Source organism: Juglans microcarpa x Juglans regia, chromosome 2D (genome assembly GCF_004785595.1).
Source record: "Juglans microcarpa x Juglans regia isolate MS1-56 chromosome 2D, Jm3101_v1.0, whole genome shotgun sequence".
NCBI lineage: Eukaryota > Viridiplantae > Streptophyta > Magnoliopsida > Fagales > Juglandaceae > Juglans > Juglans microcarpa x Juglans regia.
The window spans coordinates 43231939-43255816 of NC_054596.1; the positions used below are offsets into that span (position 1 = coordinate 43231939).

Here is a 23878-nt window from a genome sequence, read left to right on the forward strand (position 1 = left end):
TTGAGGCTAATAAACGACTTCGTATTTATAGCTCACTCTAACAGCTACAACCAGTCGGTTGAGTGGAATATCAATGAAAATCAGCATGTTTGCTAATTCCAACATTATCTCCTGCAACTCCGCTGCCTTTCCATCTCTTAATCTCCATGACCCCAAACTCAAAACCTCACTTCAAAGCCAACAGCTTAGACCTAGAATCTCATCTCGCAAAACAGGCTCAAATTTCTCTGCTTTTTGCCAACCCCATAACCATACAAGTTCAATCTTAGCATCTCAGAAAAAAGGTCTAACTCAGATTTGTCATTGTACCTTAACCAGTCAGAACTCAGAGGATGCAGTAGTGGAAAAAAGAGATTCCTCGGATGGAGGGCTTGGCGGGGGTGGAAATGACGGAGAGGGGAGGGACTGGACAACCTCCATTTTGCTCTTGGTGTTGTGGGGAGCACTCATGTATTATGTTTTCAATCTTACTCCGAACCAGACTCCGGTATTAGAGAACCACGATTTTTGTCATATTTTTGTAGAGCATTTTTTTTTTTTTTTTTTTGGCTATTTACATCCTTATTGCAATTTGGTTTGCCTTATTAAAATATCTTTGTTGCTTGTGGAACAAGTGGCTTCATTGATTTAAATTTTAGATTTATGTTAATAGTTCTCGTCTTCTACATGGTGTTGAAGACGGTGCCTCAAATGCTTTTTTTTTTTTTTTTGGACTAATTAAGTGTAAATGTAAATGCACACATGTAACAAGTGTATCAATCATATCTTCTCTTTTTAGAGAAGACAAAGAAAAACAGGCCTTGTCTTCCGCCCATTTGGGGGAAGGCTCATTTCAACTGCAGCAGAGCGAACTCCTTGTTTTTTTTATCTATCAGACCTTGAACAATTTTCTTCAAAATTCTATTTATTTATATTGATTATATAAGTTAAGTAGCCATTTTTGTTTTTCGCTGTCATTTCAATTGTTAAGACATTGTCTTTTAACTTTTCAGTCAAGGGACATGTATTTCTTGAAAAAGCTCCTGAATTTGAAGGGAGATGATGGTTTCATGATGAATGAAGTCCTTGTGTCTTTGTGGTACATAATGGGTTTGTGGCCCCTGGTGTATAGCATGCTGCTGCTCCCAACAGGTAGAAGGTACCTTTCTTATCCTTAGCTTGGTTATCAATGATTATACATGCCTCTTCTCCAGCACCTTTTCTTGTGCCATTGTTGTGTATTAATGGAAACACTAAGGTCTGATAGAATGGGTCAATTTCTGGGCATGCAATTTCTAGGTTATTGGAAAAATAAGAAATCAAGGTATGCCGGCTCTCTCTCATGAGCCAAGAAGTCCATCAATGCTTAATTCCCAAACTGATATTGTTTATTCTTCACTAGAATAAAGTTTCCAACTGTAGAACAGGGTGACTCATAATGATTCATTTTGGTTGCTTTCAGTCATATGTTTTTTATTGGGCAAATGATGTAATGAAATGGAGTAATAGAAGTTATAATACATATGATTAACCCCAAGGGGTTGGCTCAAGTGGTGAAGGCATTGGTTTTGGGGTATCACTCCCTTCAAGGTCTAAGGTTCAACACCTCATGGGTGCAAACAATCTTTTAGGGCCACACCCCCTAGTAAAAAGCTAGCGATTTAACCAGTTCCGTGTAGGAAAACTTCCGAAAGTGCGGTGTACGGGACCGGGGTTTACTCTGCAGGGGTGGGTCTGAAGGGCCCTGCCTTGGAGAGGTTCCTTGACAAAAAAAAAAAAAATATAATACATCTGATGACACATGTAAGCTACCTTTTAGGTGGCCTGAATGCTAGTCTCTGTTTCATCTGCACAGAAGGGGTCGAGATGAAGGGAGATCTCAAGTATCTTGCAGCATTCTTAAATTCCTTACCTATTAGTGTTTTGGAGCTGAATAAATCTGGTTTATTCTTTTTCTGCATCCACAGCTCAAAGAGCAACATTCCTGTCTGGCCCTTCATAATATCTTCATTTTTTGGCGGTGCATATGCTCTTCTTCCCTATTTTGTACTTTGGAGACCCCCACCACCTCCTGTTGAAGAAACTGAAATCAGAAGATGGCCTCTGAATTTTCTGGAATCAAAATTAACAGCTGCGGTGAGAATTGTTTGTCTGTACAAACTCTATTGGTCTTGATTAAGTATGTCACAATGTTCATAGACTCTTCTGTGAAATTTGGAAATATTTTATAAGTAGCTAACAGGAGGACTCCAAATGATCTATAGTAGACACATAACGATGCACATGATTCATCAAAACCACAGCCCTGTTATCTACAACATGATAGAAAAATTTTAAATACTCAAGTAACCAAAAAAGCAGTGGATGGTGCATCAAACCTGTACATTACCCTATCAGTATCAGTACTATTTGACTACGATTAGCCATAGATATTTACCTTTATGCAGATTGAGAAACAATTGAGCCATTATGCAGGTTGAAAGAAAAACAGTGTCGAATTTAAATATACTGTCATTTCATTATCATGTTTTAAGTAGGAACGGCATTCCTTCTATTCAGTTTTGTGAAATCTTGCCCTTGTATTGAGAACACAACTTCAAATATTCAGCAAACACCCCCCCCCTCCCCCCGGTGCTCTCCACACATGCGCCCGTGCGGAGAGAACAGAAGTTGAAATCATTGCAAATGCATTAATTTCTTTGTTCATATTGGAATTGCAAGTTAACTCCATTACACATCAGATATCACTTGCTGCAGGACTAGGGATACTTGTTTATGCAGGTTTGGCTAATTGGGAAACCTGGAAGGAATTTTACCAGTACTTCAGAGAAAGCAAATTTGTAAGTGTTGTGAACTATTCATTTACATATGTTATAGATTTTTCTCCAATAGTCCATTATACACCTGAAAGAATGGCAAACATTATTTAGCCATTTGGTAATAGTACACAAACTCATATTGACAATGAGTTACAACCTCTTTTTGTCTGATGACACATTTTAGCAGAACTTTCCAACCTTCATTAGCAGTCCCAAAATTTAGAATCATAAAGTTTTACCCATTTGGAAATTTATTCAGTTGTGGGATGCAAGTGCTGATCTCCTGTGGGCTTTATGAACAATATATTAGGTCAATTATCTATTTCTTTTTTCTTTTCTTTTTTTGTCATTTCTTCATTGGTAATTTAGTATGGTTGTTTAGATGATTTTCAATTGCGGAATAAAAAATAATGCTAATAGTATTGGACCTTGATGCTGCAGATCCATATCACATGTCTTGATTTTACTCTGCTATCTGCGTTTGCACCCTTTTGGGTTTACAACGATATGACTGCCAGAAAGTGGTGAGCTTTTGGAAAACTCTGGAGTGCCTTCTTATTATAAACTTTAGATTCCACTGTTTAAGAGAGTTTATGTAGCATAACATTCAGGTGCTTATCCCAGGTTTGACAAAGGTTCTTGGCTTCTTCCCCTATCCCTGGTGCCATTCTTGGGTCCTGCTTTGTACATTGTCCTACGGCCATCGCTATCATCGATGTCCATATCACGCGGTCCGACTACATCAGAGCCCAAATGAAAATTCACAATTTTTATTTTTTGTGCTAATATCATCTGAATGGGGGGATTTTATCACTTTATGTTAAAGAAGCATAGCCAGCACGGCTAGGATGGATAAAATAAACATGATAGGGTAAATTTTCAGAGGCCATTAGTCTCATACAAGAACACAAATGTTAATTCGCTGCTACAAGATAACTTATTTTCATGTTGCAGCCTGCTAGATGTGATAATGAATGAATGTCACTAAAAACAAAAGCTTGCTGAATAATATTCTCCTAAAATGTATTTCCAGTTCTCTATCTTTGTATCTTGCATTGCTCGATTGGTTTCATAAGCAAAATAAATGTCTGTTCCTATGTTTTGGCCATGACAATAAGAAGGTACATTGCGATAATTAGATGTTCTGGGAGACTACAGCAAACTTTTGACTAGTTCTATAACGTTAATTATGCTTTAACCATCTCCAGAATCCAGATACCTAAACATCTGGCTCCCTTGAATTTTTTCCTTGGTTCTTTTAGTTTGGGTAAGAAAGTTCTAGTTCAAAAAACTCCTCTAACGCATTGCCAAAGCCCTTTTCAGTATATAAACTATAGTTCTCCAAGCATCACAAATATGTCAACTTCACACTAAATCAAGCAGGCTAACAGCCTCAACTATCTAGGGCATGTTTGATTTGACAGAGCAACATGGCCTGCTTTGTTTTTTTTTTCCTAATATGTCCTGCTTTTTGCCAGGTAGAGCACATAGATTTAAATTTTAACCAAAGCAACCGGCATTAACTCAAAAGTCCGAAACCATAATAATAATAACTTGTTAAGAGTATATCATCACACTGGAAATTTAGAAAATAAGGTATAGAAATATGACTGCATTCGTGGAAAAACTCAAGAGAAAACATAAACCAATACATATTTCACTCGTATAATTTTTTAAGCTCGTCCTTAAACTTGGCCTTCAGTTGTTCCCTCTTGATTTTGAGAGCAGCAGTAACTAATCCAGACTCGGGGGTCCATGGTTCGGGCAGCAATTTAATCTTTGCAGGAATTTCAAACTTGTCCAATTTTGCAGTTTTCGCTACCTGTAGACATTAAGAAAAAAATCTCTGATTTCTGCATTGAGTTTTTTAGATTTAAAAAAAAAAAAAAAAAAAAAAAAACAAAGCAAAGCAAAAGTGCTTTTGCCGTTGAACTTTCAGCATACTCGAGACTTCATCACATTGTGAACAAAATTAAAACACGCTCCCGAGTAGAATGGAAGCAAATTCACAGAGATCTGTGGTTTGATGATCAACATAGTTTCAAACAAGTCTACACAAGAAAAGCAAAACCCACACAAACCTTCAAAAGGGATTGCTGAACCTCGCTGGCAATTTCAGCTTTATCACACAGCTCAGAAAAATCTTTATAGTTTATGCCAGCTTGTTGGGCCCACTTTTCAAGGACCTGACGTGAAGGAACAACCAGTGCTACACAATAGTTGTGGAAGGGATCTGCATATAACATGATATTATCCACATAACTACTTGACGTAAGAGCCGCCTCAACCTGCAACAAGAAGGTACTAATTCGATGAGCACCTCAGAGGCATACTCTGCAAAGAAATATGAGGTAACATTTTAGATGCACCTTGCCAAGGGAGATATACTCTCCATGTTGAAGTTTCACAATATCCTTCTTCCTATCAATAATTTCAAGGCATCCATCAGGGTGAAATTGTCCAATGTCACCAGTATAAAACCAGCGCATGCCCCTATCATCAACCTGTAACATGTAACTGATCATGAGTACATGTCCATACAGGCTACAAGATCAAAACAATAGAGAGAAATAAGATGACAGCAAGGAAATCACTACCTTGTAGACCTCATTAGTTTTTTCTTGGTTTTTAAAGTAACCAGCAGTTACACTGAACCCCCCTACTACAATCTCTCCTCGAGGCATTGGTTTGTCCGTGGTCATATACCTACCTTCTTCCCAGGAAACAAGCTACAATTTCAAATTAAAGAAGTTAAGTCCCGATTAGAAATACGCTACCCAGTACAACTCAAAGGCCTACACTAATGAAATCTGAATGAAATGTCCCAAGGCATTTCTTGTGCAATGAACTAGCAAATATCTGTAATTCCACAGAAAAAACGAAATTTTGATGGTTATTGTCACTTAAAAGAGCTAACCCGATACACTAGAATGAGTTCAAATATGCCAATTGCAGTGCGATTTACATAACCCTCTTCACAAATAACAAGTATGGTCTGATCAGATTCTAATAAATGTTATCATTAACAAATACAGGAATACCTTAAGGTAGCAGCAAGGGAGAGGTGGCCCAACACGTCCCACTGCTAAGTCATCCCAGTCAGAAAAAGAAGCTCCAGCAAATGTTTCAGTCAAGCCATATGCTTGACCAATAGGAGCCCTGACAAAGGCAATACATTCAGAAGATCATCTTAGATGTAAATACACACAGGAAAGAAAATTCTACATGCAATTTACAGACATAAACCAACTGTAAGCGGTGGAGCATAATCTAGCCTGGAATTTTTTTTTAGCTTCTTAGGTAGCTTATACAACATTGACCTACCAATTTCGAAATTTAAAGAGGCCAGTAATTTATTATTCGAAATCCAATTACCCCATGCAGATGTTGATAAACCGCTGTGAATCCCCAGATAAAGGAGCTCCACCACAGAGCACAAATCGGAGTTTTCCTCCAAGTATAGTGCGTATTCTTTTAAAGACAATGATATCCCACAAGAGTCCCTCCAGCCCCAAGCCCCAAGCCAGCTTCCTTCTATGGCAGCTAGTCGTCGCTTATATCCAATGTTAAATAGATGTTTCACTAACCCTTCATTCTCTCCAACCTACATTTCATCAAAATAGGTAGTGAAGAAGAGAATTGACTATATGCCTAAATATGCTCACCATATAGATGAGCACCAACTATTAATTCTATAAAACTTTGTGCACAGAGACAAGTGAATAGCTTAAATCCAATTCTGACCTTTTTCAGAACTCCATCTCGAACTCGATCTAAAATAGCTGGAACTGCTGTCATTACGGTTGGCTTTAACACAGAAGCATCTCCCTTGGTTCCTTTCTTAATTTTACTTGAAGTGTCTGTCAAAGTCAAGGCTGAGCCATAACCCATTGCACAACCTGCTGCCAACATTACAGACTGGACAACCACAATGATACAAGATCATCTCAACCATTTAATGTTGAAACTAAGAATACAAAAAAGAAGGTACCTCAGCTGCCAGTTCAAAAACGTGAGCTAGGGGCAAGTATGCCAAGTATACATCATTTCTACCAAGTCTTGGGATAACTTTCATAACAGCTGCAGTAGTGGCTACCATGTTGCCATGAGTAATCATGACTCCCTACATTGTTACAGACCACCATGTTAAATAAAAGAAATCTACTTTGGGTGCAAGTATACTAAGCTTTCAACAAAACCAGACAAATAAGGGATAAACATAAATGTGCTTATCAGGATCTGAGCATTTAGACACAAAATCTCTGGGTTCTGGAGTACGACTTGTCTCAGGAGGAACTTTCAAAGAAAACTTAATGTCATGGAACAAAGTTATATATAAAGACACAGGATACAGGTTTCTGACCACATCCAAATTGAGCATCTGTAACCTAGAAAGTGAAACTAAAAAGGAATACCTTCCAGGTGATGGGCAATTGGCTAAGATATACTAAGCATGATTCTGGAGCCACCTCTGCCTTGCACATGCAGCAAAGAACAAGTGCACAACATAAGGAACTAAAATCAGGAACAAACCTTTGGTAGACCTGTACTGCCACTAGTATACATGACGACAGCAATACTATTTTTGGAAGGCAGGCCTGCATCCACAGGACTTTTTCTCCCGAGTTTCTCGACTTCAGAAAAAGATGTGATTGTCCACTTGCTCATATTTTCAGGAATAGTTTCATTTTCAGTTCCATCATCTTCAAATAATATAACATTTTCAATACTATCTAGGCTTGAGCTTACAGCAGCCAACTTCTTCAACTGCTTGGAATCGCAAATAAGAGTTGATATTTGGGTCTGCTCAAATTTTAAAGCTCCAAGTTAGGACGGTTCACAAGTATCTTATTATCTATAAAATATTGTAAGGATTTGCATATAATTAGTCATCCATATCTAAAGACTACCAATTTCCTGACCTCATTAAGCGCGTGGATTAGGGCATCCTCGCCTAGAGAGGCATAAACCGTAACAACAGTGATACTTTGCCGAAAACATCCCTGGAATGAAAAAAGGGAAACTCTTTTAGCATCACCTACACTCATAAATCTAAACCAAAGGGAAAGAACAAGATAAGAATAAAAAGAATCCAAAAAAAAAAAATGATATCAACAAAATTGAGTATGAGGACAAGGCTACCTGAAGGGCAATGAACCATTCTGCTCGGGTTTCAGAAAAAATCGCAGCACGGCTGTCCAAATTATGACCCAACCTGACAAGCCCGGATGCAAAGTTGCGAGCACGATCAAATATCTCTCCATAAGTTTGCCACTCATAATCCCCTAAATGTACCTTCTCAAACTTCCTACCATCACTAGCTGTGAAAACTTCTTTGCTAATTAGCTTTCTTGATCCAAGAAAGCGATTCTGTGAATTCTTTTTACAAGATTGCTCAAATAGAGCTGCCATGGTTGTGGCTCCTGTCCAAGGAACTTCAACCAATTCAGTTACTCGAGTATTTTGAACTGCATAACCTGCCTCACCACCAACTTGTACCGGAAACCCTCTTTGTTTTCCCCTTTTCTTTCCCATGAACACAGTGGACAGAAACATAGGTACTAGTATACCAATAATAATAGCACCCACAATTCCATATGTCCCATAACTTTTCCAAACTGACAAGTAGTCACCGGTGCCCAAATTTTTCAGCAATGGTGAGTGCTCCCAACCTCCCTCTGAATCACCCATTTTTACTGCAGAAATTCCTTTCCAGAACAGATTAAGCGGTTACCTATTATGTATGCAAGTATTAGTGACAAAAATCAACTTTTCAAATTATAATGAACTAACAACTAACTGTCAACCATGATCTATCTGATGAGGGCAGATAATAAGTCTAATAAATACGATTACAGCCGAAATATTAGGATCGGACACGGTAGTGTGGCTACCCTGCATAACTAATCGATCATCCAAATATTTTAAGGGAAAAACTAATTCAAAACCAAAACGCAGATGCAAATAGATTTGGTATATTATCAAACGCCGACTCTATAAAACTGACGACAAAGGTAAATATCGAAGAAAGATCAAGAACAGAACTCTGAAGTATGAAAGCGAGAATACGAGAGATAATAACAGTCCAAAAATCTGAAAACAAAGCCCACTAAATTTTATACCGTAAGGTAAGAACATATAAGCCACAATAAAGCGGATTTTGATAAGAATTAAACCTCAAAAGAAGAAAAAACCAGAAAAAAAGGAAATAACTACAGGAAAAGAGCGAGATATAAATAGAGGAAAGAGAAAAAGGACATGGGGAAAAGTAAGAAAAGTAACGATGACCTTGTGAATTAGGGATGAAGCTGAAGCAGAACACTCGAGTTTTTTGCTATTCATCAATCACCATATACCGACAGAATTTTTTTTTTATTAACCGACAATTTTTTTTATTTTTATAAGATATAATTTTATAGGATATGAGATGTGAGTGGTAAATAATGACCAATTAATTCTATATATATAATATCAAAATCATGAAAATGACCTATTGGATTTTAACGTACTTGGGGAAGGCGGCCGAAGTCGTGCTGATGGTAGTTTGGACCGACATTACAAGTGGCAAAAGATTTGATAAGTGACGTGTAACACACAAGGAAGAATAATTTTATTTTAGAAATAATTGTTACGACGAATTAATTATTCGTATAAATATTGTATGTAAAATAACTGTTTCATTCAGAATAACATTATCTATCTATAATTGCATGAGAGAGAAGATCCAATGAAAGGTCGTATGCTGATCTGGCATAACTCACTCACTCGCAATATAACACGTAGCGTACTCGCTGACGTACTATTCTTTTTTTTTTGGGGGGGGGGGGGGACCGAGTGTGGCTTCCTGACTCCTGCGGTGTCGTTTTTTGTACTAGAACCGTACATCTTTATACATCTTTATATCTCTTGTAGTTATGAGATATAAATAATTTAAGGAAGCCTTAGTACATCTTTATCCTCAGAAGTGGTTCTTCCCGGTTTGGATTGAATTCTCAGTCAAATAAAAAAAAAAAAAAAAAAAAACCAATGGGTACTGGTATTTGTGGCCCACAACTTCTTCGTGACTTGGTTTGATGTACAGCTGGCACTAAATGCCTATGGTTTGTCTTTATGGGCTGGATTTAGGTACTACCATTTTCCAATGTACTCATCTCATTCAAACACAAAGGTTTCTAGACAAATATCAGACAAGTTACCGGGAAAACTTCTGGATTTAGTCCACCTGAGATATTAGCATAGCATTTGATGTCACCAACCACAAATTTAAAACAATTTGACGTATAAGGGGGAATTTTGTTGATATTTTGCAGCTTATAATTTTATGTCATTAAATCCATCTGCTCTCGGACCACAATCAGCCTAGTAAAATATTATATTCTTGGATTGAAAATTCATCTCATCTTATCATTATAATTTTTTCAAATTTTCATATAAAATATAATAAACAATTCAACTTTTTCAAATTCTTAAAAAATACTAATATTAAAAAATAATATTTTAACAATATTTTATTTAACTTATCTAAAATCATCTCAATTCATCTCTGAATCTAAACGAGGCTAGCATTGCAATCAAAGGCAACAACAACAAAAAAAATCCCTCAGTCTACCGTCCTCAACTAGCCAAAAACAACAATCAACTCATAGAAGGGGTCCAAACACATGACACCATCTAAGGGTGCTACTCGTATGGTGCGGGGTGGAAGCACCCCCTCCCTACCCCGCACCATGCAGGACTTAAGTAAGTCTCACATTCATTAAAAATGATTATTGTATTGCATTGACCTCCTATATAAAGGTTGATTTTTGAGGTCAGGACAATCTATTAACTTGAATTCAAGTTTTTAATAAATTGTATATATTTATATAAATTATTATTTAAAAAAATATAAAAAAAATATTTTTTATTATAAATTTGAGAGAGTGCGGAGCGGGGTGGGGCTCTATTGGGGTCAGCATGCCCCCTGCCCCCACTAGGGATCCTTCATGCTGAGGGCGGGTGCGAGATAGCCTGCATGCCCATGCGAGGGCGGGGTGGACGGGGGCAGAGTAGTAGGGGGCAAGCCCCCGCTGTCCACCCCTAGCACTATCTTTCAAGATGCTGAGTGATTTGAGAGACTCACAACCCCTTGAAGTTGGAAGTCATTTTCATTCCAGCATTCTTAATTTTCAAACTGTAGCACTTAGGTCTCTTTATCAGACCACAACTGTGAAAATTAACAGCAAAACAGTCATAAACCACCGACACAACCGTTCGATGGTCTTTCTGAGATTGACTATACAGGACTTGGCTCCCCGATCAGTCATATATAAGCTACAATTTTTCAGCCATTTTCCTAATGACAGGTTAATGGAGGTGGGTAGAGTATAACTTCTAGAAGCCCCAATAAGTTTTCCTAAAAGATTAAAGAAAAAGAAAAATCCCGGACCTTGATGTTTTCCAAAATAATCCATAGTTCTTATTACGTGGGCAATCAAAAGAATAGATCTAGATCATTGTAACTACAACCCAGTAATGGTAGTTACATCTTAGTAACTAGCATACCAAACTAAAAAGTAATAAGATAAGCATGGGAAGCAGTCTGTCGAATACGCATCCAGTATACTTACCTATAATGCATTCTCAACTCCACATTGATTCTAACCAATTAATATCTCATAACAAGGACGAAAGTCTTAACTCAACAAATTGGCAACCGCAGATACAGACCACAAGCTAGATGCCTATCTATAATCACATTTCAATCATTGGCAGAAAGCTCTAGATATGCTAATCTAACTTCACTTGTCTAAGCCAAAGCACGAACACGAACAAACTAGTTCATCTGATCTTATAGATAGTGGCTCTTGCAGTAAGTGCCTTGTGTCTATGAAATCACAAAAAAGCATCTGCTGAAGATAAGGAAACCTGCAAGCAACTCCTATTTAAGCAAGATCTACCTTGCATAAGGATGGTAACGACTACTGCCACCATAACCTGCCCTACCACCATACAAGCCTCCTGGTCCTCCATAACCAGGAACAGGGGAGCCTGAACCACCATAGCTGCCATAGCCCCCACCTCCACGTCCATATGTTCCTAACCCACTCCCAGCATACCCCCCAACAAGGGCTCCCATATAGGAACCAAAGCAACTAGAATAGCCATATGATGACTCTCCTCGATAACCAGCAAAACCACCACTGCCAAAACCCCCATAACCACCACCATAATCATTGCCGCCACCATATCCACCACAATCACCAAATCTACCACCTAAACTGCCAAGTGACCTATAAGAAGCAGGGGCAAAACCACCACTTCCAAACCAAAATCGTCATTGTATGAACGAACCCTAGATTCACTACCAAAAGCAGGAACAGGAGCTGGGTTTGAGGCTTTCTTTGGTTCAGCCTTCTTGATCTCAACCTACAATAAAGAAGTGAGTTAACCTACCTTTTCCACCATCAAGTTATTTTTGAGAGCCTGTCTTGAGAGAAACAAAAAAAAACCTGTAACGAACACCACTTAAATTGGAAGACAACAAAAATTAATCTAAATGTTTTTATCTTGTAATCTATGCAACCATATAATTATTATTCTCCACTTAACTATCATTATCAAAAAATATTATTGCTCTGTCCTAGTATGTATATGTATATATATATATAATATATAGTTCGGTTGAATGAAATTAGTTGGAATTTTCTTGCTCGATCAACTTACCAACCGATCCAGTATTTAGGTTTGGACCAACTAATAATTGGCACCATTGACTTTCTTAGCCGACAAAATAGATCATATAATCGGCTGATCCTAGTGTTGGTTTTTGAAAGTGATAAAAAAACATTTGAGTTAAATTTCAAAACAGTTCATGCATTTTGTAATATTATCGTCTTCTTCTTAGATTTTGCGAATTTATTCGTTAATTTCTTTCATCTAATTCATCCAATCAAAATGTTGCCATGGCATGCATGCCACGTACCAATTACTGGACATGCATGCAGCACGCCTGCCGCACATGAACTAAAATAATTAACAATGCTTAAAAAGGAAAGTGGACTTGTGGTTGAACACCGAGCATCAAATGACGTCATATTTGGAAATAAAGATGAGTTGAGAATAACTCATTTCATCTTAAATTCTTTTTTTTTTAATCTTACTTAAACATAAAATTTTTTTTTTTTTTTATTTAGTCATTACAAAATTTTCAAACTTCTAAATAAAATATAAAAAATAATACAAAATTTTTAAATTCTAAAATAAAAATTATATTCAAACAATTTTTTAACTTTACAATATTTGTATTCAGCATTTTCTCTCTTATTTTTCAAAACCTAATATAATATCTTAACTCAAATCATTTAACTATTATTTATATAATTTTCATCTTATCTCATCTCATTACCCAAACATGCATGCTCTATATAAATTGAATATATGAATGTGGCCGGTGAATATGATCCTATATTTATTGAAAGCTGGGAGGTTTTTTCATATATGAATGATCGATTTTATATGGGCCAGCTCTAACGACTTCATGTCCTTTATGAAGTATGGATTCAATTATATATGATTTGAACTTCTTATATATACAAATATTATAAGAGCCAGCGCCCCAAATATATTATATAAATGTAGGACTTGAGTCCACCAATACTAAAATGATTGTAATATATATGCTTGAAATGATTCTAAGGGACAACTGTAACATTAACTAGTTATATTAATATTGGAGTGTATATAGGCATGCATGGCTTTGGATATTCTTGAATCATTAGATGATATATATAGCGACTAGGGAAAAATGCATAAGCTATAATCATTTTCAAAAGGCTAATAATTAATTAATTTGTAGCCAAGGTGAGTCTTAACACCCACGACTATATACCTTCTTAACCTATCCACTCTACGTGGGTTACACGCCTAGCTAGCCTTCCTTATTATGCATGTGGCTATGATATCATGTATAATGACTAATTAAAAAAGGCGTTAGCCGCGTTTGCTGTATACACACAAAAAGCCTAGCCTAGCTAGTCAATTAATAAAGCTAGCTTCTCTATAGTAATTAATTATAAAATAACCTGTTTCACCTAGTAAGTAGCTAGCTAATGTGGGATTAAGCACCCATAATTAATACCTTTTTATCTTATTTATATAATTTACTCTGCATGCAGCGTGGGTTACCCATCATGTTCCCAATATTGGAGTCACTACAAGAAATATGGGAATTTCCCACGATTTCTTCCTCTATGACTACCGCTGGTGGGAAATAGTGGGAAACAGCACAAAACGCTGTCGTCGCAATAAGTTTTGCCAAATATCACGAGATTTCATGCGTCGAGTGAAAAATCGTGGGCAAAAACGATATTTAGCGACGAGATTTCGTTTGTGTTAAAAGGTTTTGGGAATTACTACTTTTGTGCCCCAATACAAGAGCTTTTTTCACGGAAGGTGTGTATTGCTTCGTTGCATATACTCATTCAACCCTCAATTAGCAAGTACTAGGGATTTTGCCTTCACCTTGCAACCTCGCTGCCGACGGTGGTTACCTTACGTCGACGGTGGTTTCCTTGCGTCGCCGCCCTTCGACGTCCACTCACTGCCGACAGTTGCTGTCCCGTTCAACCTCACTACCGCCAATTGCCGCCACTCACAACCTGGGCATTGATTACTGTCAACTCCAGTAAAGGTGCATCTCCCTCTCAAATCTTTGCCTATTGATGATTTCTCTTCTCAAATCTCTGTTTCTCCCTCTCCCCTTGGTAAATCTCTCGCCTATTGCTGCCTCTTCTATGTGTGTGTATCTCTGCTTCATGAGCCCAGCTTTTTCTTCACAGTTTTTCATTGTCTCTGTTTAGCCATAAATATACATAATATTTCTTGAATACTTGTGTCCCATTAATTATGTTCTGATCCCTTGTGAATCCAACTCTTTTAACTCCTACATTCAGATTCATCGCCTTTAAATTTAGAATGTTATGTGCTAAAGATTATTGAGTTATGAAATTTTACACCTTCAAAGTATACTCATTTTTTGTTTGTAAAATAGCTTGAATTGATTGGATGCATATATATATAACCTGATGTGCGAGTATGCTAGGAATTTGAATGTGTGCTCCCAAATTTCATTTTAACAAAAAGAAGGAAAATATGTTGGTGGTCAAAGGCCAAACCATAGCTCTAGCCAGGATGATGATCTGCATTAATTACCAAACTCATTTATCTGCATGATAGTTACTATGAATCACAAACATAATTATGCACTAGAACTCAATTTACGTTCTCATGGATGATAACAATTATTAGCGTTGCTACTGATCAGGTTAATTTGCACTTATGCGTGTTTTCATCAAGTAGCCATATAAACGTACAGAAGAAAGCAAAGCAGAGCTCTAAAGCCTTTTTAGAAATTACTAATCATACCTCTATGGCATTATATATTGAATAATGGAAACTGGAAAGGTACCAAAATTACATTAATAGTAGGAAGACAAACTAATGATATATAGGGAAGCATTGTCGATCCTCGACCGAGCAAATGTTAATCCAGAAAAAGCAGGACGTGCTCCTAATATCATCAGTATTTTGGCTTAAAATAGAAATTCTCAAGTTTGCAAAATAATAATAGAAAGTAGAAGAAGAAAAAGAAGAAGATAAAAAAAAGTAGGTTAAGAAATGTTCATGTCATTAGAAAAACTTTTCTCAGGCCTTATATTTTGAGCTACCCCACTCACCAATACCAAAACTTACATGTCCATTACAGGTGCTTATTAATCATAATTTCGTGTTAGAAATTTATTAGACCATCTATCATTTCAATGGACTTTGTCTCTATCTCGTTGACTATGTTCTTCCTACTGTTTTCTCTACCTCTTTATTTTCTATGGCTATGGTATGGTAGTGAAAACATGTATTGCTGCAAAATGGTTGTGGCTTATAAGAATAAAGGACACCTGTAATCTGTGCTCATGTCTTTATTTTTCTGTCTAAGCCTGGAATCCGTGCCTATGGGTAAGCTAGTAATCTCTCTCATTCTCTCTCTGATTCTATATACATATATATAGAATATATTTCTGGGTTTTAGAGAAGTGTACATAACTTGTAAATATGGTCTAATTACCTATAAATTTCAGTATTTATAGACTTAATAATTTGTTCATATATTATGGAGGAGGGAGTTAGGAGATCAATTTCTCTGCAATTTTAAGGATGAAGATGGAATAAGACATTATTTCATCCAGTATATATAAATTCTGATGTTGGTGTTTAGTCTCTGGAATTCAGTGAGTGTTCTCTGTCTAGCATGCCTGGTGTTTATACAATATATTGCATGCAGTTGCTACAAGGCTGATCTGCTAAATATGCTATCAAATAGCAAAACAGACTGGACAACATACAACAATAGAAAAAATGAAATGCTAGCCCTTAAGGTTAAACCAATAAACTCTTGGTCAAATACCTTTGCAATGATAAAACAAAGGTGTCCATATAGTGAAATCCGCAAGTTGCAATAAATTAGTAATATATGAATGAATAAGGTTTTCAAACCTTATTCATTTCAAAGGTACTTAATATATGTATTTATTGGAGAGTGAGAGTTGGTTGAATATAACCTGGTCTATGTAGGAAATACAAACATCATCGCCTTTAAATGCATCATGATTCATGATGCAAAGAATAAGTAGGATCATGATGCATTTTAAATAAAACACCACAACTATTAGCCTTAGAGAAGAATGGTTTTTTGGTCTAAAACTTTGAGGAGATTCTAGAAGTATGGCTAGAAATGAGTAGAAATAAAATCTCCAAGTTATTTAGCATGCAATTATAATTAACGCTAGTAACCAAGCCGTCAGATCAAAAGAATAAAAGTGTTATCATTGGGGAAACATTGTTCTATTATTAAAATAACATAAAGCGTAGTATTTATGTATAAAGGGTTGGGTTGGGTTTGAAAACTTCTCTGCAGATCGATAAGAAAGTGTAAAGAGGAATTTTTGAGGTGAGAAAAAACAAAACTGCTAGACATAGCACAAGGAAGTGACAAAAAACCAGCAGGTAATGAATTTTGTGTGATATAACTTCATGACTCAAACACTAGACAAATCTTTTGAAGACTTCCCATGTACGTGCATAAGCATGTGGCCAATCATCACCTTTGTGAGAGAGACATATATATCAACCTAGCTAGCTAACTAACTCGATCCCTAGCAGAATTCCAAAAACCAAGTGCCATGAAACAACTTTATTCACATACCTTTTCATGCATGTACTAGAATGACTCCAAGTGGTATGTAGTAACATGTCAATTATTACACACAAAAAAGTAACCTCCAAAAATAACTTATTGCATTCAGCTTCTGTTATCAACAGTGTAATTTTATTTTAGTTGAGAAGAAAGGCATACCGTTTGCTCCATGTGTGAGAATCAGTACTTAAAGCTAGGCTTTAGAAATTAGGAGCTCACTTGAAATAAGGTATGTATTTTTAGGCTAAAATTGGGCTGCTGTATATCAAGGATTCTTGAGAACTTTAGCAACCAAAAGTTGTCATTATCGACATGATTATTAAAATTTGTGTAAACTAATTAATCAAATGATGTAAAGTAATCAAAGAAACTCCATGAGATGGTTTTAGTGAAAAAAAACTAGTTTTTTCATGAAGTGTACTTTAATATTGATATGTAGAACAAGGCAAAATAGAGACCCTTCTGTAATCTTTTAGGGGTCTGCAATATCAAAACATCTTAGTGCATGGATATATGGCTTTTGCATTGATTTTTGGATAGGAAAAATAGGGCTTATATAAAAAGTTATGTGATTCTATCTTGCTTATACATTTGATGTGTTTAGATTGTACCGGTTTTATTCTAAAGGTTCTTCATTACTATCTAAGAAACCTTCTCCGGGACTGTAGGTGTAAATTGTTCTCAAGCATTAAGGAATGGCCTCTATTGAAGCTATCTCAATGCAACTTCAGTTATGTTATGGAACATAATTGTAATTTGATTGGTCCATGAAAGAGCTATTTTTAGATTGATAACTTCCTACAAACCTCTATCAGAAAGCATTTATGATTGGTGTGGTCGGTTAGTGCTCTCAGTTATGATATAGAATTAGAATGGTAATTAGATTGGTCCATGAAAAGTAGTATCACGTCACTTTTACAAGGTTCAATCCACTGGCCAATGTTGTCATATCTTCCTATCTCTGGCTACTCAAAACTTCATTGTGTGATCAAGATTTCGGAATTATGGTAATTAACAAGTTGCTGGCCAGTTTTGAGCTATAAGTGATAGCATCTCAGGCAGCTAACAGTAGTAATCACTTAAAAATAACAATAATAATTATTTCATAACATGTGATACTTGTTACTGCACTCATTAATGCAGTTTGATCATGCTACAATGACCATAGGATTTTATCTAGCTTTAAGCCAGCCTCTTTGTTTTGAAATGTGGAAACCAATGATTTGTTGTTCAAATTTGAGATTTCAAACCAAAAAGTAAGTTGGAAATGGGCTAATATCCCTAGAACCATTGTATGATAAACATACTTGAATTCTTTTTGCAATAATATTTTGAGTATGGTCAAGCATTTATGTTTTTGGACTATACAGAGTCATTTATTGATGTTTATGTCAACTTCATTAGCGTACTGAGATATATATATATATATATATATTTCAATATATATATGCATAGGTTTTGGATTTCTGGGGGCATTTGTCAGCAAAATGTCCTGGATTGCCACAAATAAAACATTTTCCTTGAGAAAAATCTTTAAATTTCTTTTTCTTAGAAAATGGCTTAGAAAATAGTTTTTTATAAGTTTTCTTGTAAAATTTATCATGGGGTTTTCTCCTGATACCACCATGAGGTTTAGAAAACTTATGCTTCCTTTTAGAGGGAGCTATAGCAGGAAGTCTAAATTGTTCACAAAATGTTCACATTTCGTATTTGACTTTCTTGCTATTTCTCATCTGCTCACGAAGCATTTTTTGATCATTACACATACTAATACCAAGTTTCTTGATTACTGCACAGATATCACCATAGGCGTATGCATCGTAATTAAGAAACCCAGCAATAGTAAGTTCATCCTTCACCTTGTAAGCGAACAAGCGAGGTAATCCATCAATAAATTTTTCCTTCCAGTAAGCCTTCTGGCTATCATCCCGAAACATTATTTTGGACATAAAAACATCTTGGTATCATCTATAATCAGACATCTGATGACATTTAAGATTATTTAACTGATCGCTGATGCGGCTAGTTATATCAGATAGTGTGCCAATAAAATACTTTAAAATTGTATAGATTAAAGTATTAACTCCATCAGATTGGGCAGATCCAATAGATTCATCAAAAATAGGTAACCCTTCATCATTACACTTGACAGTGTTCTGAACGGTTTCCTTGGCATCTCTGGTTAGGTGTTTATCCCACCAATTTCTTAAAATATCGGAAAATCCTTGTGTTAAAATTTTAGCAATATCAGGTTGTCTAATATTGTTATTCACATAAGCATTTGCTACAAGGGACATTTTACTCATAGTATTCATGATTTCTTATTCAAAGAAATCATTAATATTCTATTCATAAACCTTGTCGGCAGAGTAAGAAGATTGGCTTTGAAAAACTTTCTCTTTAAACTGTAAATCAGGAGGAGTAGGCCTGGAATACCAATTTTTCGTCAGACTCATTGGTTTGGGTCCTTTTGAAGAAAATCTGGCTATTTCAGGTTTTAAAACAATATCTTGAAAATTTTTTTCAAGTAAATCAAGATCATTTTCTTTAGAAGAGCGATCTTTAGAAGACTCATCTGTAGTTTCAACAAGAACTTCTTATTCTATGTCTTTGTTAGACAAAGCACTAGTAGAAGGCTGTTCTCTCTTCAGATCATTAAGCATTTGATCAATCTTATCAAGAGTATTTGCCTGTGGATTTTTAAAATCAATTTTGGCACGACTTTCTGGTAAGATAATCAAAAGTTTTTCAACTGTTTTCTTTGGTTGATCTTTAGTCAAAACCAAAGGAATAGGATCAGGTTTTTCAACCTTTTCTTCAATCCGATCTAACTGTTGTCCGATCGTATGAAGAGCAAGATTCACAAAGTTATTTTGGGAAATAACCTTTTTTGTTTCTTTGAGAATCTTGTCCTTGTCAGGATCTCTGGAAACAATTTTCGAGATTTTGAAAGGTGAAGCAGATATCTCAACCCCTTTATGGGTGATGAGAACAGTCTCCAAATGTGGATGGCTGGATTGAACAACCATCTTTCCTTCTTCCTTGACAAAATCAGTTTTAACAACATTTAGAGTATTGTTAGAAACATAAATATTTTCAACAAAATCAAAGAAAAGAATATGCTTTTGCTACTTATTCATTTCTTCTTCTCATTTCCGTTTAACACGTTGTTTTTCTTTTTCAGAATACTTTGTGTGATAAGCTTTTCGCCTAACACTGTTTTTTGAAAGTTTGTATTTTTCAAAAAGATAAACAAGATCAAACGCAAATGGTTTATTCAATACAGTTAAGCTGTGATGAACTTGTGGTGCAACAGGAGCTACCATATATGAAGCTGTAGGTGATAAAGATGAGTCATCTTCTTTATCGGCTTCATTATGAATAGGCTGGTCTTTAGAGGATCCAGCATCCTATGCAGAATAAAAAGCATAAGTAACCTGAGAGGACGTAGAAAAATCCTTTCAATTTTAAAACAGGATTAACAGGTTGGGTTGTTTTAACAGAATCTTTCAGAAATTGTTTGAGATTTTGGTCTCTTCTTACTGGAATTTCTGACCCTGCAAAGGAAGAACTAGATCTAGCAAAAGAATTTCTTCTTAGCCCTGGAGATCTAGTCTGATCAAAACTAATTTTAACAGTTCTATCCAGGTACTGTTGAATGTTACTTGGATAACTTTCAACAGGGTTCCGAGGGATGGAAGAGATTTCTTCTTCCAAAATCCATTCTTTGGGAAGAGTTATGTCTTTCCAAAGAATCATTTTTGGAGTTAAGACATCCACATTTGGGGTTGAACTCTGGATCAGAAGAGTTTTTCCCTGGATGGGTTTTGCAATGGCTTTTGGATTTAAACTCGTTTTTAAAATACGATAATAAATCCTGTAAATCAAAGTAAGGGGTTTGCTACCCTTAAGCATATCATATCCAGAAGTTAAAATGTTTAAAGTTAAATATTTTGAAATATGTTCATCATCAAGAGCAAGTGTTAAATCAGGTTAACAATTAAAATGGACTGGTCCATCCGTTAGAGAGGATTGGATCATTCCAAGAATACTTGTTTCAAAATTATTGAATCTGACATCCCTTAAACAAAACAATACGGATGCATTGATACCTCTCCTTGTTAAAGGTTTGGCAGCAATTTGGACAGATCCAATATGAATATATCTAAAACCTTGCTGCAAAAATTTTATCATCTGTTCTTTCGGGAAGAGATAATATTTTTCTTGAGCTTCGGAAATAACATAAATTTATTCAACAATACGCACGTAAAATTGTGTGTGCATAGATCTCTCAAACTAATTGGTTCGATAGATCGTGCTAATATCAAGTTTTGGAATCTTCCATGATCCCAATACAGGCGACTCTGTTGCTTCAAAAGCACAGTTTTCCTCATTAACAATGTCAGGCGGCAAACAGGTTATCTTGGAGAAGATGTCTTCTTCTGTGATGTATTTGTTTATTTATGGTCATTACATTCAAGTGAATGAGACAAATAATGCTTTAATTGCCTTTTGTTTTAATATTGCAAGCAGGTTATGTTGGAGAAGAAGTTGAATAATCTTATACAAATTACTTACGGTATGCTTCATGTTTTGCATCTTTAGATTACAAACTGAAATTTATTTGATCAATCATGGAAGCATATTGCTACCATGACCTATTCTTGGAGTTCTGAAAGCATCTCATGATCTTTCCAATGGTTTGATTGCTCTTCTTTCATTGTATTTTTTTGTCCCACCTTTTTTTGCATGCTTTTATTTATGTAGGATGATCGATTTTTGTAACAAGATACTTGTCCATTTAATTTTTTTAGGTAGTTTAAGATTCATGTGGAATATGGATGCAAAGTAAATGCGTTTCAATCACATAATACTAACTTTTTGTTCCTTCTCTTTGCCTCTTTTGGTTAGAAGTCATACAGTTTCAATTAGTAAATCATACTTGAATGAAACCAGCTTCTTTATGGCTTGTTTAAAGAACAACTATTTAATTAATGGTGTTGTTTGCAACAATAGAAAATTTTGGTTCTTGCAAGTAGATTCTGGAAATATTTGAGTTGTTTAAAAAAATTCATGGCTACCTAACCATATTCACATTAGTGGAAATGAAATATTGGATATGAAATCTGCACTCCCCCCCTTCTTAATTAGTGCCTAACCATGTTAAAAGGAAGTTATCAACTGACTTCCTTTTAACATGGTTGAAATAATTTGGTGGAATTTATTGCATTCATGATTTATACACTGCTCTGAAGTATTGTGGCTTGTTGATGATTTCTTGTTAAACAGATACAAAGCTTGGAGAAAAGTGCTGAATCATTAAGGGTGCGAAGTTTAAAGTTTTACAAAGGGTGCCGAAAATACACGTATGTCCACATTTATTTATTTTTTGATTAGTACTTATGTCCACATTTATAAACGTGTTTCTTTATCATCCATCAATAATTTAATTCAAGCTCTAGTACTTACTAAAAATAAATTCAAGACATAGATTCATGCTATAGAAAGTTTTCCAAATTGTCAATTGTCTAGCTATTGCTATCATTTTGAATAAAATTGTTGACAATGTAAATTAGAATCTCTACCTAGATCCTGTTTTTGAAAATAAGCTTTGTTTAGCGGTTTCTGAGTCGTTCCTAATGTTTTTGGTTGCATAAGGTAATCTTTGCTATCCTATGGACCTTCAGTTTGTGAGGGGTTTTAATCGCATTTTTTTGTCCTCACACAGTGAAGGACTTGGGGAGGAATATGATGGGGGATATTGCTTTTGTGGGTGCACTAGAAACTTTTGGTGGAGGGCATGATGATCCCATTAGTTTGGCTTTTGGAGGTATGTCAATTTGTTCATGCTGGGCTATATTCTATATTCTTTGGTTGCTAAATGGTAATTAACTCTTTGTCTTGACAGTTTTTAGAGATTACACTTTGAGATTAGAATATCCACGATTCATGGCTCTCAAAATGCAGATTGAGGTGTCTATTAATTTAAATTGAATTTCTCTGCTACTACAGGCCCTGTTATGACCAAATTTACCATTGTGCTGAGAGAAATTGGGACTTACAAAGAACATCTTCGATCCCAAGTGAAAATCCTGAATTGTTTCTTAAGAACTTTCAATCCTAGCTCCTGTACATGATTCTGGTTTAGGATGAATTAGCCAGGAAGAAAAATGAATAGAAAAAGTTGATGTAGAAGAAAGTAGATTTTTTCAAAAAAATAAAAATAAAACTAAACAAGAAAAACCTTCTTTCCCTCATGAAAAAAAAACTAAATGTTGTAGTTGTCAAACATTTGATTTTTTTTTTTTTTTTTATCTGCAGCTAGCAAAGCCTCATAACTTTGTAACTCAAGTGTAGCAGTCAACAATAGCAAATGGGAGTGGAAGGGCACGACAATGAGTGGACTATAGCCATTGGATATTGTAACTCAAGTGTAGCAGTCAACAATAGTTGTGTGGACTCAAGTGTAGCAGTCATTAAATTTATTGTAACTCAAGTGTAACTCTTAAATTTATTGTAACTCAAGTAGAACTCTTTTAAATTTATTGCACACTTGTAATTGCACACTTTTTAAATTTATTGGTCCTGCATTATTTTGTCTAGTTTGCGAAATTTTAGTTTATTTTTTGTGGTTAGTATATTTGTTGGCAGAGTTTGGTTCTAATTTTGGACAGATTACCCTATGATTTTGGATAGATTACCATATAATTTGAGACAGATATTGTTATCATTACAATCACAATCAACAAAATGCAATGTAAACAATTACATTATAAACATGTTTTTGTAAGTAACATTCAAAGTTACATTCCAAAATGTTTTACAAATATTACAACATTACAACATTTCA

At 35.5% G+C, this 23878-nt stretch overlaps 3 protein-coding genes and 1 long non-coding RNA gene across 5 annotated transcripts; 2 read left to right on the forward strand and 2 right to left on the reverse strand.

The window, feature by feature from the left end:
* The first annotated feature begins 73 nt into the window (after positions 1-73).
* Positions 74-3933, forward strand: LOC121249930. 2 transcript variants are annotated; one of them, XM_041148800.1, is made up of 7 exons: positions 74-487; positions 993-1138; positions 1947-2115; positions 2721-2819; positions 3240-3322; positions 3423-3660; positions 3743-3933. In XM_041148800.1, the coding sequence occupies exons 1-6, from the start codon at positions 74-76 to the stop codon at positions 3553-3555; spliced, it is 1044 nt and encodes a 347-aa protein (XP_041004734.1). In that variant the 3' UTR covers positions 3556-3660; positions 3743-3933. The 2 variants fall into 2 exon arrangements, with proteins under 2 accessions (XP_041004734.1, XP_041004735.1); XM_041148801.1 differs by lacking the exon at positions 3743-3933 and having other exon boundaries at positions 3410-3650.
* Positions 3934-4317: 384 nt separating this feature from the next.
* On the reverse strand, positions 4318-9053 carry LOC121249894 (long chain acyl-CoA synthetase 8). The gene is given in 12 exon segments (XM_041148738.1): positions 4318-4620; positions 4880-5086; positions 5168-5302; positions 5396-5527; positions 5840-5957; positions 6174-6306; positions 6309-6402; positions 6543-6716; positions 6790-6921; positions 7332-7601; positions 7721-7801; positions 7941-9053. Coding segments are annotated over 12 exon segments (2190 nt in total). The 5' UTR covers positions 8490-9053; the 3' UTR covers positions 4318-4455.
* A 1863-nt stretch (positions 9054-10916) lies between these two features.
* On the reverse strand, positions 10917-12874 carry LOC121249542 (glycine-rich cell wall structural protein-like). Its single transcript, XM_041148242.1, has 3 exons — positions 12855-12874; positions 11738-12070; positions 10917-11004 (listed from the first exon to the last, which is right to left on the reverse strand). Exons 1-3 carry the CDS (start codon positions 12872-12874, stop codon positions 10917-10919), a joined length of 441 nt encoding a protein of 146 aa, XP_041004176.1.
* A 9667-nt stretch (positions 12875-22541) lies between these two features.
* Positions 22542-23581, forward strand: LOC121250837. The gene is made up of 3 exons (XR_005937861.1): positions 22542-22858; positions 23041-23111; positions 23350-23581. It is a non-coding gene; the product is annotated as an uncharacterized LOC121250837 (long non-coding RNA).
* The last annotated feature ends 297 nt before the right edge of the window (positions 23582-23878 follow it).

Coding starts and splice junctions, on each gene's coding strand:
- LOC121249930 (XM_041148800.1), top strand. CDS start 74: ATGAAAATCAGCATGTTTGCTAATTCCAACATTATCTCCTGCAACTCC. Junction 1,139..1,946: donor CTGCTCCCAACAGGTAGAAG/GTACCTTTCTTA, acceptor CTGCATCCACAG/CTCAAAGAGCAACATTCCTG. Junction 3,323..3,422: donor GATATGACTGCCAGAAAGTG/GTGAGCTTTTGG, acceptor TGCTTATCCCAG/GTTTGACAAAGGTTCTTGGC.
- LOC121249542 (XM_041148242.1), bottom strand. CDS start 12,874: ATGACGTCATTTGATGCTCG. Junction 12,071..12,854: donor ATGACGTCATTTGATGCTCG/GTGTTCAACCAC, acceptor TGCTTCTTATAG/GTCACTTGGCAGTTTAGGTG. Junction 11,005..11,737: donor CGTTACCATCCTTATGCAAG/GTAGATCTTGCT, acceptor TAATTTTCACAG/TTGTGGTCTGATAAAGAGAC.